The following is a 17,733-nucleotide window of genomic DNA, read 5'->3' as shown; positions in this document are numbered from 1 at the left end:
TTCTATGCCAAGATGAATCAGACTTTGGAATAGCTCCCTTCCCTCTTAGTCCACGATATAGGAAGCCTACACAACTAGCACAGTACATATTTAAATTCACAGAATGGGAATTTGGTGCTATCAGTCCCCCACGATGTTACCATGCCTTAAGAACTGCTCTACTTTTGCCTCTTTTGGCTCCAGTTACATCTTGCCTGGCAGTCCAGAGTGTTGTGTTGCCTTCTACAATCTTGTTTCATTGCAGAATTGGCTCTGCTCCATTTCCCCCTTGGAATGCACATAGTTTTGACATCCAAGAATAACATCCCACTAAATTAAAATAAAAAAAAATTTAAAAAAATTACGTCACTCTCCCCTAGCTTCCTTGGCACATCTAGTTCTTAGTTCTTTCTACATCTATTATATATAGAGCAAGTTCTGCTCAAGAATGAGTGCCATTTCTCATCTTCTATGGCATGAAGCAATTTGCTGGCACTTAATTAAAGGAAAGTACACTTCACTTCAAAGTTCGAGACAAGTGTAAGACTGTATCTGACAGCACACTATATAACTCATGCAATTTTTAAAACCAAGTTGACAGATTCTTGCAAGTTTCTAAGAGTAAAGGGCAGGCATTTCCTGAGCCCGATTACCACCTTATTCAATCCTGGAAATAAAGAATCAAGATGAACTCTCTTCTTTAACTGATATTGCTGTTGATTTCTGCCCTCGCAACATGACTGAACAGTTGAACACTAAGCACTCCCATTGAATCATTATTTTCTGCCTTCTCTTTTTAAGCTAGGCCCCTAACGTTGCTAAATGTACCATTTTTACACGAAACAAAACAGAAAACTGCCCACCTTCCCGTTCGTTACCTCATACAGTGGGTCTGAATTAAAAACACCAACATGGAGAGAATTACGCGTTGCACAAAGAATAGCTTGGGTTTTCTCAACGCGCGCAGTGTCTTAAATGGGAAACAAACCACGTTTTGGATCATATCACTGCCACACGAGGCATTCTCCCTCTGGTGGTCTGATCTGAGGGTACATTTTGGAATAATTTCCTAGAGGGAAGCTGACAGCTCTTTCACACCCTTCCCCTGCTCCCTGCACACAAGCGGCAGTATTATTCTTACAAGATTGTTATTTATCAAGATCAAATAAAGCAGTTTCCTTTAAAGCAAAGTGCCTTCATAGTGTAAAGGCTTCAAAGGGATCTTTGCCCATCTTTGTAGGGACTACCACCACCTTGGACATACGTATTTTTGTCCCCCAAAAGCCACTTTAATCTACTTTTCAATTTTTAGAAAAAAAACATTCTTTGTTGCTACCAAAAGCACCACCTTCGCACCTTACTCACCAAAAAATGAAGTGCTATCAGCTAAACACGCTCCACCGTCTGCTCCGAGTTATACACCAGTCATGGTAGGTTTTAATTTGATTAGTGACTGGGCTAAAAGCAGCTAAATAAAAATTATAATGCCCAAGAGCCACTTAGACTTGTTCAGACACTTTAAATACCAAATCCCTTCAGCAATATAATACTATCTTTATAGACAAAACTGAGTTTAAAAGTACAAATCTAATTGATCTCAAGTGCATTGGAATTACTATATTTAGGCACTGGATTATGTACTACAGAAAGCCTCATGCTATGTAAGCAACAAAACTAATTGTGGAAAGACAAAGGTGTGCGTCTAACGTGCTTATGGACTTTTAAAAATTTGTATTTTCATTGAAGCTGGCAAAGTTACAGCTGCTCACACCAGCAGTGAATTTGGCACAGTGCCCTGTATGTAGAATGAACATAAGCTGGATTTCTGGTCTCCTCCAGAAGACCTGCACTTCGAGCCCTACCTCAAAATTATATTTAAGGCTCTCACTGTTGCAGGAAGAAAAAGGTAAATTAAAAATCAGCAAGTTGATTCTCAACAGCTAAGCAAGACTTTCTTTTCTTTAGTCTCAACTGTTCATGCAGGCATTTACGGCAGCTGCTCAGACACCACAGAAGGATGCCAATGCACTTTTAAAGAAGCTTTATATATGTAAAATGCTATTTCAGAATAAACAAGTTACCTAGACGAGAGGAAGGAGCAATCCATCCCCACAGCCACTTCTGCATGTCCTGAAAAAAGGACACAAAAATGGAGAGATTCACTAGTTGAACTGAACTTGTGTCTGGCTGGACAGGGAAGTGCTTTTAAAGTCTTCAGATGGATGCAAGGATTCGGGCTGCTTTGAACTCTGCTGCTGCATGCAACTCGGTCGCCTGCCTGCAGACAGACGTGCCTGGGAGGGAAAAGCAAAAAAATCCATTTTTTCCTGGAGTACAAACCCATACTTGCACCTCAGAACAAAACAACCATCAAGAAAGACTCGCAGACAACATGATTCAAAACATCCCTCTAAAACTTAGTGGCACACCCGACGCTGTGCTTTCTGCTTAACACAGGATTTTCCAGCAACAAGGCCCAGAAAGGAGTCTTCTCTCTTGATCCTCTTTTATAAGAGGAGATACATTCACTGGTTAAACAGACTAATTCGACTGTCAGAGGCTTCCAGAAAAATGCATTAAGAGGGGAAGAGCCAACATAGCAGAAGCTAAAATAGGTCTTAAAAATAAATAAAATAACAGTGATCATCAATTAATTCAGAAAAATCTATAGAAGGAATCCACCTACTAAGCAACTAAACCAAGGCTCTAACCTAGGTATTAATACAAGGGGCTGGGCTGGGTCTTGGAGGTCTTGTTTCAAGAAGTTTCCTAACAGGCTAGGAAGAGCAGGAGTGGATTTGGATCAGAAATTCCACAGAAGAGCAAAAATCTTTCTAGATTGAAGGGTGTTGTTATTTTTAGTTTTAATGAGAAGTTAGAACACACACACTGGGAAACAAAGTTAAGTTAAATCTAGCTCAGCTTTACACATTTTAACAATTCACTCTGCTGTCTGTAGAACACAGCAATATAAATATTGCTATCTCTGTTAAAATGAATTATTGACAATTTTAATACATGTTGCACAGTACATATTAATATAGAAAAATACATGTTATCAGCAGTGCAATGTTGACCATGTACTAATCCATTCCACCTGCTCAAATATTAGTGCAAATAATTATATATTTGTAATGCATCATTGCTGTCTAGTTTGAATCTCTGTCTCCAGAATAAATGTCTCTTCTGTGAAGTTGTTTGCTATTATGAGTAAAATGTTATATATTCATACTCAAATTGACTTTGGGTGGATAAGTAAAATGAGCAACCTTCAAAAATCCACTTGTCTAAGACTTAGCAAGTCATTTTAATGAATTGTTTACAGTAAAATGAATGTTATAAAAATGTTTCAAACACAAGCTCATGTTAGCTGGCTTCTCTACAACACTCAATACCACACATCAAAACAGCGTAGAGTTCAAAATGACCATCTTCAACTGGCAGCATCAACTGAGGTGCACCTTAACCATGTCTTTTAGCAGGAGCTGTCTACCCCGATACCATACAGTTTATCTACCTATGAATTGATTCTGGGGACATCTCTCCACAATCTCACCTATCTCTTCAAGGAAAGAGGTGGCCTTGATGAGGCTGGACACTTGGTAGAACAACAGCTTCTGTCTCCCACAGACTGGTGATCAAAGTGGGAAAAGCAAATGTACAACCAAGACATCGCAAGGGCTCGTTTGTGCCAGGATATATTCTTGGCTCAAAGTGACGTTGGGATGAGGTTGAGAAGGACATGGGCAGCCCTGAGAACAGACGAGGTGGGGTTAAGGTGGATAAATTGCACGGGAAGACTGTGGTGCAACAGCCAGCTGACAAAGAGGCGGGGGTCAAAAACAGTCCCAAAAACTGACAGAGCCCCGTTTTACATGCAAAGGAGAGGGATAAGAAGGACTGACATCTTAGTCCATTCTCTCCTCCATTCTTTCCAAATCCAGGTTTGAGAACAACAAAACACAGTGTGCAGAAGCTTTCAGCAACAGCTGCCGCTGCCATGATGCCTGTTTCCCAAAAAAGCGTTTATTTCTTCACATTCTGGCTCCAGCAGCCTTATGGACAATTTTGGGTTTCAGTGAAAGAAGAGAAACTTTAATACTTCAAGAAGAAAAATTTTAAAATACCAACTTTCAAAGAATAGCGCATATTAGAAGATCAGCTGAACAAGCCAGCACTTGACAGCTACGGGTCTCATGAAACATCACACACGCTCCAAAATTACATGACTAGGGTGGAACAGTTCTGCCCCTCCCAGGATGACAAACTGTAGCTCAGAACTACTGGACCCTTTTGGGCAGACCACACAGGACAAGCAAAGACATCCTCTGCAGCTCAAAGGTGATGCAAAAGCCTCACGCTATCCTATGTGGAGGCTACACAACCAGGGGAGAGTAAGTGAGAGAACACGCATGCTGACCCCTCACAGCAGCCGGAGGCAGCTGCTCGGCTGGAACCAGGGTAGGAACTGCCACAGCCTGCAGCTCAGCCAGCACTGCTGCCTCAGCTCCAAGGTTCCCTCGCTTCACAGAGGGGAAACAGCAGTGCAGATGAGCAGGATTTGGGACCACTATAAGGAAATCTCAAGTTTATTTTCAACCCATACGATGAGGATAAACTTAAGTTACAGGCAAATAAAATTTCAAGATATCTTGACCCTCAAGTGTCAAAACAATTCATTTTGGTTTGTTAAGCTGTTCTCAAAGATACTATTCAGAGATGGCTCCACTTTACATTTCACGTTACTATCCTGGCACATCACCCAAAGGATGCTGAAGCTGAGAGAACTGACGCTCTTCCCCCCATGGCTGGTCCCTTGTATGAAGTTGCAACAATGTACCTTACAGTCAGGTCACGGGAGAGTGTGTGGAAACAGACCTACAAAGATTAGACAATATGGGGAAAGTAGAGGAATAAAGGGGAAGGGAGCTAAACTCCTCCTCCTACCAGGCTACATGTGGATGAAGAACTACTAGATAATATGTAAAGCTCTCATAGAAGCCATGCTGCAAAGTTAAAGGTTTCTTTCTCTGGTAGTGTGGTAACAGAGGGGAAGGGATAGTGCAATCCTGAGATTTGGAAAGGACAACAGGGCATAGGGATGTAAAGCTAATAGAATAAAAGTAGAAACCAAGGCTTCCCCATGCACTAAGGGTTGTATTGACACAGAGTAAGCAGTGCCCCACACAAGAGAAAAGACGACAGGCAAACACAGCTGCTTCCCCACTCTAAGATAAGCAGAAGACATGGTATAGAAATCTCCTACCACCAAAAGAAATTAGAATGGAGGAAAAAAAGGCAAGCAAAGCAGTGAACACGACTGGGCAGATCTGGCTCCCTCCGTGCCTTAAAACAGGTGTGGAAACACCAGGAAAGAATAAAAAAGTGCCAGCCTTGATGTCCAGAATGAAAACACCCCAACTGCAGATAGATTTCTGTTTTGCTATCTCTACTTTCAACTAGCACAGAAGTGCTGGAAATAATGCCTGGAAGCCAATATCCAGCAGAACATCAGGACAGGAAAGGTGCTCCTACCTTTCGGTTGTCTTCTAAAAAAAGAGTAAATTTTGGTGCTGATGGCTGACTTACCCTCCCTACAGCTCCTGGGACAAGAAGCGTAAAGAAGAGCTCCTACCTGCATCTAAAATTAGACAAGCAATTATTTAGGTATCTACTTTCTTAATAAAGGAAAAATCATCGCTTCAGCCCGGTTTCCCTATCTGCAACTGGTTCAGCTCAAGTGCTAATCCAAACTAAGATAGTTATTGCCATGGAAATTTAATACAAAGAGCACCCCTCTGGTTTGGAATTTGTCATGACATCTAAAACTGAGTACATCAGGCTTACTGTCACACACACACTGGATTGAGAAACCTGGAGCAACAGGCTTCTGAAGAACAGGCCAACACATACCCAGCCTGTGAAGGAACCCAGCAGGCCTCACCCTCTTCAGGGCACTTTGTAAAATGCAGCATTTTTGCCACATTTCCTAGAGAAATGGAGCAATCTATTCAAACAACACTCAATCACAACACTGCAGCACCAGCTATATGGTGGAGGATTCCTCCTCAGGCAACTGAAATTGTGAGTTATCTGTGGCAGTTACACGCTGAAGCAACCAGTGATTTAAAATGACTGTGAAAGCTAAGAGGGGAAAAAAAACCCCAAACCCCAACCCAAATTTTCTTATTGTGATATAAACTGACCGGCCACCTGTCAATACCATGCCATTCTCAAATCAAGCAGTCACTTACCATTATCCAGATCACTGCAGGCTTAAAAATAAATAAATAAATAAATAAATAAATCAACTCAGCTCTGGTAAATTCTCCTTCCCTCCGATCAGACTGCATATTGTTGATGCACTTCTACTCCTCACAGTGGAAATAAGCAGCGGTCACATCCACAGCATTGCTACCTATCCTTCACAGCAGACATACTCATGTACGGATAGTCTCTTCCTGTTGAATCCAACGGTTTCAAGATGAATAAACAGCTCCATGGAAAAGTATTTTAGCCAGCTCCCCTTCTCTAGAGCTCACTTCATTTCAGGGTGGGAGACGTAGCTGTGGAGATTTTAATTCCTATCCTGCTGTGATGTGTACGTCGGGTTTCTATTAATCACATTTTAACCTCCTTCTATGTGTTATGCTACTTGAAAACTGCTTGTTCTCCATATCCTTTTAGTTCATGTCTTTACTCCTTACCCTCTATTTCTAAATATCTAGATTTAGTTTTTCCAAGCACTTCCATTTCCCAATTTTTTATATTTTTGTGTTGAGAGAAGTATTCTTACAGAACACCAACTCCTTCCTGCCCTCTGTGCAGATGCAAACAGAATACAATACCAAATCACGTTAATAAATTATAGGACTTGTAAAAACACAGCTTATTTTCCAGCCTACAGCAGTTTACTGCAAAGCCATTTTCAACAATTGTAGACAACATAATTACACACACATATATACACCTCCTCTCAGGCATTCATTTGGCTGCCAGCCTGTTAAATGCCTATGTTCTAGGAGTGAACATTAGAAAAGCAATACTTTAACTCAGTACATGAACATTAAAAGGTGTATTTGTATTTTGGATAGTACTCTATTGTACTCAAAAGCCACTGGAAGTATTTTCCCAGATTACATGCTATAAGAACTCTAAACTTACAAATGTATGAAAATTATAGTTCCCCAGCCCATCCCATTCCAACTTGCAAAGTAAAGTTATGACAACATAGTCTTCTCTAGAAATAGTAACTATTTCAGTGTGCACATGGGGAGGTTTTGTAAAGGAAAGGGAAAGCTCACACCAGTTATAAATTTGGTCAGTAAAATTACATTTTATTCTTTTTTCTTCCCCCACCCCCCACCCGCCACCCCCCCCAGAAGGGCTTATACAATTGAGTATAAAGGTATTTGAAAAACATGGAAATGAAATAAAAAAAAAGTGTCTAGAGGGAATTCTTTTTATTGAGGAAGAGTTTACATATCTAAGTTTAAGTATTCACCTACTTTTTGCTGCCTCCTGTTAACAGGCATAATGAAAATATTGCACTGAGCATATGCATGGAAAACACAGCTAATAAAGCAAGAAATATGGTAAATACACATTTCATACAACCTTAAAAAATTCCAGCAATCATACAAGTTCTGAAGCACTTTTGTGATCTGCAATCTTAAGACGATGTTCACTGTTCTGAAGTGTTTACAAATTGACACTTTTTTGTAGAAAGATTTTGTATTAATAAAACCACAGCCTTAAAATTGTTGGCTTTCAGTTACAGAGGTAACAGAGAGGTATCATCTGAATTCACACCAGAGCTTTTGAAAAACAATGGCAGCAGTACAGCCATGTGCCTCCTCCAGTGTCCAAAACTCTTTGTGGCTTTGCCATGGCCAAGGCATAGAGCTACGCAGCTCAGCAAAGCAGCCAGTCTTCCCAAATACTTTGAGACAGTCTGGCATCTGTTCTCTTTGTTTGCTGATGTAATGCTCTGCTAAATATAAAATGAAGCAGAAGAACATCAACTAACCAAGAGAAGTTCTGCACAAGCCTGTCAATATTGACTACACCTGTGAATTGATTTTAACAAAAGCAGAAAGTAGTTTGATTTGATCAACCCATAAAGTAAATTTATAGAAATGCTGCTCTGAAGATGGGAGTGAAAGAAGTTTCCATAACATATGCTGAGCTCAGAGTAGAAATAAAGTGGTACAGATGATTTGTTCAGGCATGATGTAAGTCAGATTGAAGACACAAACCACAGCAGTTCCAACCTGTTTTCCACAACAGCTCACCCTGAACAAAAGTCTATTTACAGAAATTTCCAACTGCTTGTGGAAAAGCTACCCCAAATATTTCAAACATCACTGTTGCTTCAATTCACTATATGCACACTATGGGTCCATCTCAGAAACACCTTGAAAAAACACTGGAGCGTAATGGACAAAAATAGCCTGTCTCCAATATTAAAATTATGATCGGTCAAAGAGCAGCATTTGCACACTTCAACATTTTATATTGCTCAGGCACTGAGGATCAATTATCTTCAGCACAGGAATTTTCAACTCTAGGTTTTGGCTAGAGCTGCTGTCCATTCCTTTCATATATGAAACACTGGGCTGCATTTTATCCTTTCACTTTGTTATAATTTGAATTTATTTACATACAAAACAGAGACAGAAGAAAGTTCTCATATTAATCCAACAATGGGCACCTTCACCTTGTTATACAAATGCCTTAGGCAAGGCCGCTGCATTTACTTTAGGAGTATATATAAAATTCAGTGTGCCAGTATCAAACAGAAACAATAATGTCAGGTCATACAATGCCAGTATGTTCTGGTAGGCCCTTGACTATTAGGTACGAAAAAAACCCCAAAGCCAAAAGAACCAAAAAAACCCCAAAACTTTTCACCACTTAGTCCTGTTTAGAATGCTACACAATGAATAAATTACATCTTTCTGGGATAATGTTGCTTTTACTCCTACATCTGAAAGAAATTCCAAGCTAATTAATTAGAGCAAGAAATTACATTGAGCAGGATAATGTTTTAAATGAAAGAAATTACTTAGAAACACCAATCAAAGATAATTTGATTATGATTAGCTGTGCTGAAGTCTAAGTCATTGAAATTGATGAAGAATGTTTCTACGCCGGTCTATTCTACGTAATCCATTACCTATGCTATGCTCTGTAGTTCAAGTCTAACAAATGGTATCTGATAATTCAATATTGAAGACTAAAATAATTTCGATGCACCACTTGCTTTCCTATGCCGACATGGTTCCAATAAAAAAAGGAAAAAAAATCAGTAGCAAGTAGACTTGCAAAATTCTTCACTTTGAGAACTTCAGCTTACATGAAATATCATCCAGATTTTTACCTGCTTGCCTTCTACGTAGTCATGTTTAAATATGGCTGCTGCTTTATTCTGAACAGTCATTATCCCATGAAAGTTACAACCACAGTTTGTTAAGAAATCATTCCCTGTGCTTTCCAACAACTGAGGCCTACCCAAAGGTACAACATTTCTTTCCATGCTCTCAACTGAAGTGACGAGCAAGACGAGCAGACCTATAATCAACACGCAGCTGAACAAAGGAGTGAAGGATGTTCTTGTCCAGATTAGCAAGTTGTTCTCCTGAGCAAACCTGCTTTAAATTATCCGGGGCTACAACCAAAAGATTGCAAAGTGCATGCAAGGTATCAAAGAGTTGTAACACCAGCGCAATCTGTGGTTAAGAGAAAAGAAAGAAAAAAACCCAAATATTAAAGAGTTAAGAGTTGCTTGAAGTCTTAATAACACAATGTCAATCTAGATCTTCAAAATACTTCCCGACAGAGGATTCACATCCATCATTCTCTCCTTGTGTGCATAACTATACACACATATAGACACACGCACATATGCATCTGTTGGGAGATATGCACGCACACAGTGCTACATAGAACACATAATAACGCAAACTCAACACTTCTTCAGTATACGTACCTGGCAGGAAACTGCTCTTTAGGACATGATAAAGAACTGCTGGTATAGTAACAGATTATATAACAAAGGTATACAAAATGGTGATGTTAAAACAGAAACAAGAAGAAAAGACATCCAATTAAAAATAAGAGTCTGGCTACCAATTTCAACATGGCTGTACACTACCAACCTGTACAAGCTTACCTTGAAGTCTTTGGCACACTTCCTATACTCAGCCACATCACAAATAGCTAACATGCCTCCCATGCAACTATAGGAGTATTGCTGTAGGTGTTCATAGATAAGTCGATGAAAACGAACTCCAAGCTCCATCAAAACTGTGTCCACGTTTTTGCCATCCATAGAACTTCTAATCTTCTCCACCTGCTTTCTAACATAGCCACAGACCTTAACACAAGCCTAAATAAAATTAAGAAAAGTAATTATGTAACTTACTTTCTAGAAATCTGTTCTCAAAGTGACTTCCACATCATAAACTGAACATCAGTCACTGTCTTTAAAATTCTCACATCACTGAAATTATTCATCCTCCAATTTATTAATTTTCCAACAGGTTTTTTATTTGCTATATAAAGATTCAAAAACATGAGTAGAAAGATGGATTCGAGACAATATTCGATTAAGTTATAGTTCTTATCAGTTCAGAATAGAACAGTTTAATTCTGGCTTTTAATTCAAACAACAATCAACCAAGGGGAGGGAGTGGGGGGACAACGATGACACACAGTGTTTAAAAGCCTCTTGTGAGCTGCAGTTATGAACCCAAATTAACAGCTATACAGGCACCTTCACCCTTCCCACATAGTACCAGAGTGTACATGCTACTGCACCAACTCTCCCATTCCCACCCGGCTGTAGGCATTCAGGCAATGCTCTCACTTCTTCCCATTGACTGTAGTTCTCCGCTCCTCTCTGCATTTTTCCCTGACAAGAGCCTAATGTAACCCAGCACTACAGCTTCTCAGCAGCCACTAAGGCTGGGATTTGGACAGATGTGGTGGTAGAGACAATGTTCTGCAGCAAAGAACGTTCATGCCAAACCTGTGATGCTTCGTCGTGCTCCTGCCATTCCAAGGGGGAAAAGCACCCAGCAACTAGACAGTACCTGATAATTGGTTTTCTGAAACTGATAGCTTAAACCTAATTGTCAGCTAAAACCCCTGTTTCAACTCTGGACCTCCTAGCAAGAACGTGACAGTTCGTCCAGCACCTACTGATTTGTGTCTGACACTAGATACTAAACTGCTAATGTTCCTTTTCAGCTTGAGAAAACACGCCACAACAGAGTTTGGAGGTGCTTAGTGCAAAATGGAATAGCTAAAGTAAATTAATCAGATACACATGTTGTCTAACACAAGTCTGGTAAGGAACATCTTGAACCTGAAAAGACTCATGAGCATTTGAACCTATACTGATGAGCTGGGACTCAGTTTACTTACATTAGTATACTGAATCAAAACATTGTTTTCATCTTCTGGTTTAAAATCTGTCTTCTTTTGCTCTGCAGTCAAGATGTGCTTCATCTGTCCAATCATACAATTCAGCGTCCTTTAAAGTTACAAATACAGATTGGGTTTTGAAGCAAACATTTTAATTTCCTTCATTTTTATATTTCCATATACTAATTGATTCTCTACAAAAGCAAGCAGCATAAAGCAGTGAGGAAAACCCCTGCTACCTAACACTCGAGTAATCTATGAAGATGCACTAAAAGCAAACATTTATTACAAGAAGCAAGCAGTGCTAGGACATGTCAAAGGCAGTACTTCATTTAACAGACATGCACACTCTTTGGAAGTTGCAATGCAATTCTATAGAGAAGATATGCTTGATTTTACATAGTCAGTTAGAAAAAGAACAATCAGTGAAAAAAAAAAAAAAAAAAAAAGACAACCAACAACCCTAAAAACTCTTTCCTCCAAGTTCCGTGTCCTGGGGCACAGCACACAGCATGCTGGCCAGCTAGTTTTAAAGGGGACACATTAATTGTAAGGTAACCCATTCAAATCCAGCTATTCAAGAGAAACTGGATAGCATTCCTCAATGCAGAGGGAACTGGATAGCTGAAGGAAGCATTTCAAAGAGTTTAGTAGCATAGAGCACGTTACTCACGAGGAAGCATCAGAAAACACTCAAACTGAAGGGGTGAGGGGGAAAAAAAAAAAAAAAAAAAAAAGGAAAACCCTCTTCCTCTGCCAAAGCTTGGTATTTCTCTTGTTCTCAGAAATCTAATAGTGTTTTACAGTGTCATTTACTTCTCCTTTACAGGATTTATCTTTTCAGAACACTATCTAAGGTCAAGGCCCTGCTTTGCTTCAAGTCCAAACTAAAGGTCAAACAGCAAAGTAGCAGAGAGAGGCTGCACAGCTCTCTCAATGCCTACCTTCACCAGGAACCTCCCTATCTCTCTCCCCCCCCCCCCCCCCCCTTCCCCTCCTGTTTTCTTTACTTCCCTCACCTCTCCAACCTCCCTGAAGAAAACATGGTCAAGGCAATTACAGGCCTTGAAGGATTCAAGCTGGGGTGAAGGGGAGAAGAAAGTATGTATCCGAAGAGGGAATAAACTCTTTTTCTACACATAGAGCTCAGACTTCCATTTTAGTTGTACTTCATTCAACAATCCACATACCAATAGAAATTTAAAGAAATTCTATCTTGCATTCTCCTGCATTTCCATTTTCAATAAATACTCCTAGAAGGCTGTTTACACATAATACATACTGAAAGAAAACCAGTTGAACTAATTTGTTTGACTAATACTGCCTTCTGCAGAGGTAGACAACTGCTATGAATGGCATTCAAGAAACTGCTATCGGACTTTCTCAGATCTGATAACTGTCAACAGTTAGACATTTGCTTTTTTTTTTTAAAAAAAAAAAAACCCTCAATCATTCCTTTAAGCAAGACAAGTGATGCTCAGCAGCACCAGTGGCACCACAAAGCAGCATGGAATCAGGCACACAAACACATTTAACATGTAACATTTATCTCAAAACTCATCTCTTATTTGTGCCAAAGCACAAATTTGTTTGAAGTCTCCATTCACAAACCTTTGAACATTCCATTTTCCAACAGGGACATGCTCTCTTATGTCTTACTGTCATTTTTAAGGTATTATTTACAAAAACAAACTATTCTGATGCTGATAACTGATCTGTGTCTGTCTAGATCTGAGCTTATGGCCTTTATGGTTCAAGTATTTCAAACTTTGTGTTTAAACCTCTATGGTCACTTCCAGCACAAGCAGCTAAAATCTCAGTTGCCACCTACACATCCCCTACCTCCACCTTTCTTTTTGCACCTACTGAAAACACAGGTGCAAAACAATATAGCAAATCTCTTCCCCTCCCTCTCTCTGCAGAAAATGCTCACTAGGACACAATTGCAATGCCACCTTTTCCTACACAGTGCTCTCTTCATCCCTCTCCAGTACGGTGTGATCCTTACAAAAACCTCAATAATAGTTTAGAGTAGCTCCCATTACTTGCAGGATGGCTTATTTCCGTTACTGCAGAGAGAAACAGGCACAGAATGCTTAGGTAACGTGTGCTTGGTTGAATAATGCCACCTTGAAGTACAGGAACACTACATGCTTCCTGGTTCAATGTCAAGCATTGCACAACAGATCAATTTCCTAATATTAAGCATATTAGTTTGTTATTTTCCTCTACTGCAAACCAGTTATGATTTTAATTTATAATCTTTGTAGCTATCGCCTCATTTTTATTTGGAGAAACAGAGGAAAAAAATAAGATTAAATGAGTTAGTCAACCTCAAAGCAAGTAAATGTCAGAATCAAAATTATTCCAGGTCTACAGATTTCTATGGCTAGGTCTAATCCATAGCACTGCAGAGATTCAAGCAAATCACCTAACCTATTTTTGTCAAACTTTGCTCCTAATGGAAATCCTGCAAGTTTTCCATCTATTTCAATCATCATTCCTCCCTCCTTTACAGTAGAAAAAAGTAGTTTGAGACAATAAGGTAACACTGAATTATTGCACTCTTTCAATGTAACCAAATCCTTTTATGTCCTTCCAGAAGTATTTATGGGTCAGAAATCTGCCATGAAAAATACGACCCTCTAAACAAACAAAATCTACATTTCCTATGCACCACAATGTGTATTTATGGGTTAAAAAAAAAGTTAAAAAATATAATCAATTTTGTGTTCAGAAATAATTAATCCTTAAAAGAAAGAGCTAACATACATCACAAAGGAGTTTTGAAAGAATTTGTGATTAACAGAAAGTTTAAATCTCTACTTGCCTATCAATGCCCATATCCAGCTTCACTTCCATTTGTTCTATGATATCCTTTTTCTTCTGAAGGCATTCAGATAATTTAGGAGAAGAACTGCAACAGTATAGAGGGTTGGGTGTGTGACAGAGTGTTAATACAGCAGAACAAATCTGTCTACAGGGTCTGCTTCTTACACCAGGAGTGTGTGAAGATTTCCCATCCCATCAGAAAGGACTAGTTTAGGTGGAGTTCAGCCAACTCGAGAACAACAAATCAACAGCCATCTGGCCCTGAGGAGGACACACCGCGCGCTGATGGGCAGTGCTGTGATGCACTCCGGGCAGCACTGTGCCCACTAAGCAGTGCCTCTCAGCTGCTGCCAGCCCCTGGGTGTGAGCGAGCAAACTCAGCTTTTCACGCACGCTAACTCACAGCACAGCAGTGTGCTCTGCTTCGCACGTATCCAACCTGTGGCTCCCAACAACATGCAGCTTTCGCGTAGTTCATGTGTGGCTCCCAAGGCATGGCCAGCTGCTCCCTCTGCAGAACCTGTGGGGTCCTCCCAGGAGTCTCAGCAGCCCTGATATTGCCGGCTCACCCCAAGGAGCAGCCACAACCCCCTCTAGTCCTGGCCTGTAATGCAGCAGTGAGGCCTCTAAGGACCGATACCCTTGGAACTCCCTCTCTCCCCTAAGTTCTCCAAGGAAACAATTTGTTTAACAGCCCTTCTCCTGTCCATTACAGTGTTCTGTCTTCCCACAAGATCAAACTGAACCACTCCAAGAACAAACTCCTCTTAATAGAGATGAGGAATGAAAAAAATTGCTTTCTTCACCAAAAGTGACCATTCACAAAAGGAAATGCTACTCAAAATAAAGGTACCTGATCAATGGCATCAGATGATCATTGAACTGCTTGTCAAATAAATGGAAAATAGTATTGGCCTGGTGGACAACATCCAAGAAATAAAGATTTGCATTCTTTGAATCAGAAGAGGGAATGCCTAAAGCAAAGAAGGTTTCATTAGGATTCTAACGATATGCAGTTCCTATAATTAGCATGATTTTTTTTAAATATGCAGAGTTTTTCCATGAATGCTTAAATCACAGGCTTAGAGTTTCAAAAATTTACCATGGTGCCATATATAGAATAGTTCTCATAGCTTAAATCACAGGCTTAGAGTTTCAAAAATTTACTATGGTGCCACATATAGAAGACTTCTCATAGCTATATCAAATAACCATAAGCACAGAAATATATTGCTTTTAAAATTTCTAAAAGCAAAATGGAACAGCCAATTTAAGTATTTCTTCAGAGCATGAGTTTTATGCTTTCATGTAAGAAACATAGGTTCTCACTGTCAAGATTTCAACTTCTTTAATACAAGCAGTTTTCTTATTTACTGTCTAAAATGCATGAGTATACAAACAAACACAGAATTCTCATAAAATGTAAGACACTAAACCTCAATATATGAATATTCTCCTGCTATGGCACAGAGAACAATTAAAAGAGCCTGGGAGCACTAATGGCCCAATTTCTGTGATACAGTTTTTGAAGACAGTAGTGTCCATCTGTGCATCAATTCCCCAAATAGAAAGTACTCTTTAGAAGACATTAAATGCCACCCCCCATATACACAAAACAAATTTCATTTAACCAATACATTCTGAACAAGGCCAATCAATAAGACACAGCAAGGACCTGCAAAGATCATCTGCACAAAAAGGCCAATGGGATGAAACGCTCAGAAAAAAAACTATACTCACCAGCAAGGCCTGTTTCTAATGCATAATCGATGTGTTCAGTACATAAGAACTCTACAAGCATAGAAAAAATTCTGAAAGCATTCTTTGGTAAGTCAGATGGATCAGAGAGCTTTAAAGAAAAAGAAAAAAACACCTATCTTAAAGGTCAGTTCTACATACAGTTGAAAGTTTATCCAATATTGCATAGGGAATAGCTTAAAATGCAACAAGTGTTCCAGAATAACTGGAATTTTATTCTAAATGAAAAGTATCCATAGAGAAAACTATCCAGGAACAGCCTTTAGTATCAATAAACCCTTCAGCATTAATGAGTAAACTGAAGCTAGCGTGCCAAAGGAAGCTACAAAAAGCAAAAATATAAACAGTTTATAGTAATAATAAAGATATTAATTAGTAGTCCTTAAAACACAGTTGTCCAGATGTAACCCCACAAATTACCTAAATTGCATACCACTGGATCCTGGGAAAACATATACAGAAAAGGTGACTCTACCCATACCCTGCCTTTTTTCCTCTTTTACTAAGCTTCTGCCCCTGGCCACTGTGAGACAGGACATTGGGTTTGATGGACCTTCACTTTCACCCAGTGCACTGTTCTTTTAGCACTGCCACAGTACTGCAGAAAAAAATAACACAGACTGAACCTCAGCTACATTTATCACAGTTCAGCTGGAGTCAATGGAGCATGAAAATTTTTATTAAGTGAAGTAATGCCCACATATACACACAGCATCTGTACTTTTATGAGCTGTAAGCAACATGGGATTTTGGACAGCAACCTGTCAGTAAATCCCTTTGCTAAAGAAAAACGTGACAGTGCTTTTGTATATAAGAAATGCAGCTTTGGTTTTTAAGGAATTATGTGAAGACTTTATGAAGCTAGGACTAAGAAAGATTACTATGGCAATTCAAATTTTATGCAACGATGTTCCCAAAGATTTCTGCTGTATTCCAAAAAAACCCCAAAACAACCAACCCCAAATAAAAAAATCCAACAATAAAACACCTTTACAGAGATTTCCAAACACCAAAATGCTTCAGTATATGGTTACATTCAGAATTATTTTATATTATCAGAAATATTTTTCCTAAAGTAGTCACAGTTGGGACAGAGTGTATCTGCACACATCTGTCATCTGACATAAGTATTACCATTAGCCAGGGACACATGTAGCTTCTCTATTGTATAATGAGTTGCCTTAACCACAAACAAAACCCTAACAGCATATATGATACTGCAGAAGTCATACACCTTTAATTCTAAAAATCTCCTTGCACACCAAGATCCATTTAGCATTGGTTTCCATCCCAATATCTACAATTGTTTTTAGACAGAGTATGAAAAAATTGTGCATAATTGAAAAGTTAGTTTATATCATGAATTAATTTAACAACCATTTCTAGCAACTACCATACTGAAAAAAAGAATGATCTATCTGCTCGCCTTGCAGTCACTGACTTTCACCACTAGGAAGGTGGTCATTCCCAATGCATACAGCTAACAGTGCCATATGAGTATTTCATTATATCTTTGATCCCTCTAAGTTTATAAAATGTTAAAATTTCTAAACATCTGAAATGTTATTTTTTGCACTAAGCTAATATAGAATTAGAGGTATTAAAATTTGTTAAAAAATCAAGTGTGTTTAGCTAGTACAAAATCTCTAGCATTTAAGTTTGCAAATCAATTTCAAGGGTTTTCGTTTACACTAAAGTACCAGACAAACAGTAATTGAAAGGCAGAAAAAACAG

The 17,733-nt window shown here is 39.2% G+C and overlaps 1 protein-coding gene across 2 annotated transcripts in view; it reads right to left on the bottom strand.

Annotated features, from left to right (window-relative positions):
- Nucleotides 1-7,425: 7,425 nt before the first annotated feature.
- Nucleotides 7,426-17,733, bottom strand: part of EXOC5 (exocyst complex component 5) — a 29,826-nt gene continuing 19,518 nt past the window's right edge. Inside the window, exons 13-18 of one of the 2 annotated variants that reach the window (XM_037394003.1) lie at nucleotides 15,982-16,090; nucleotides 15,095-15,215; nucleotides 14,240-14,326; nucleotides 11,410-11,518; nucleotides 10,154-10,369; nucleotides 7,426-9,710 (exon numbers count right to left, since the gene is read on the bottom strand). In XM_037394003.1, coding sequence (XP_037249900.1) covers nucleotides 9,522-9,710; nucleotides 10,154-10,369; nucleotides 11,410-11,518; nucleotides 14,240-14,326; nucleotides 15,095-15,215; nucleotides 15,982-16,090 — 831 coding nt within the window. In that variant the 3' untranslated portion in view covers nucleotides 7,426-9,521. The remainder of the gene's footprint in view (nucleotides 9,711-10,153; nucleotides 10,370-11,409; nucleotides 11,519-14,239; nucleotides 14,327-15,094; nucleotides 15,216-15,981; nucleotides 16,091-17,733) is intronic. The other variant, XM_037394002.1, reaches the window with a different exon arrangement.

This window comes from Falco rusticolus, chromosome 7, assembly GCF_015220075.1.
Source record: "Falco rusticolus isolate bFalRus1 chromosome 7, bFalRus1.pri, whole genome shotgun sequence".
In the NCBI taxonomy this organism is placed as follows: domain Eukaryota; kingdom Metazoa; phylum Chordata; class Aves; order Falconiformes; family Falconidae; genus Falco; species Falco rusticolus.
The sequence above is the reverse complement of the archived record's forward strand: the minus strand, read 5'-3'. Positions and strand labels throughout refer to the sequence as shown.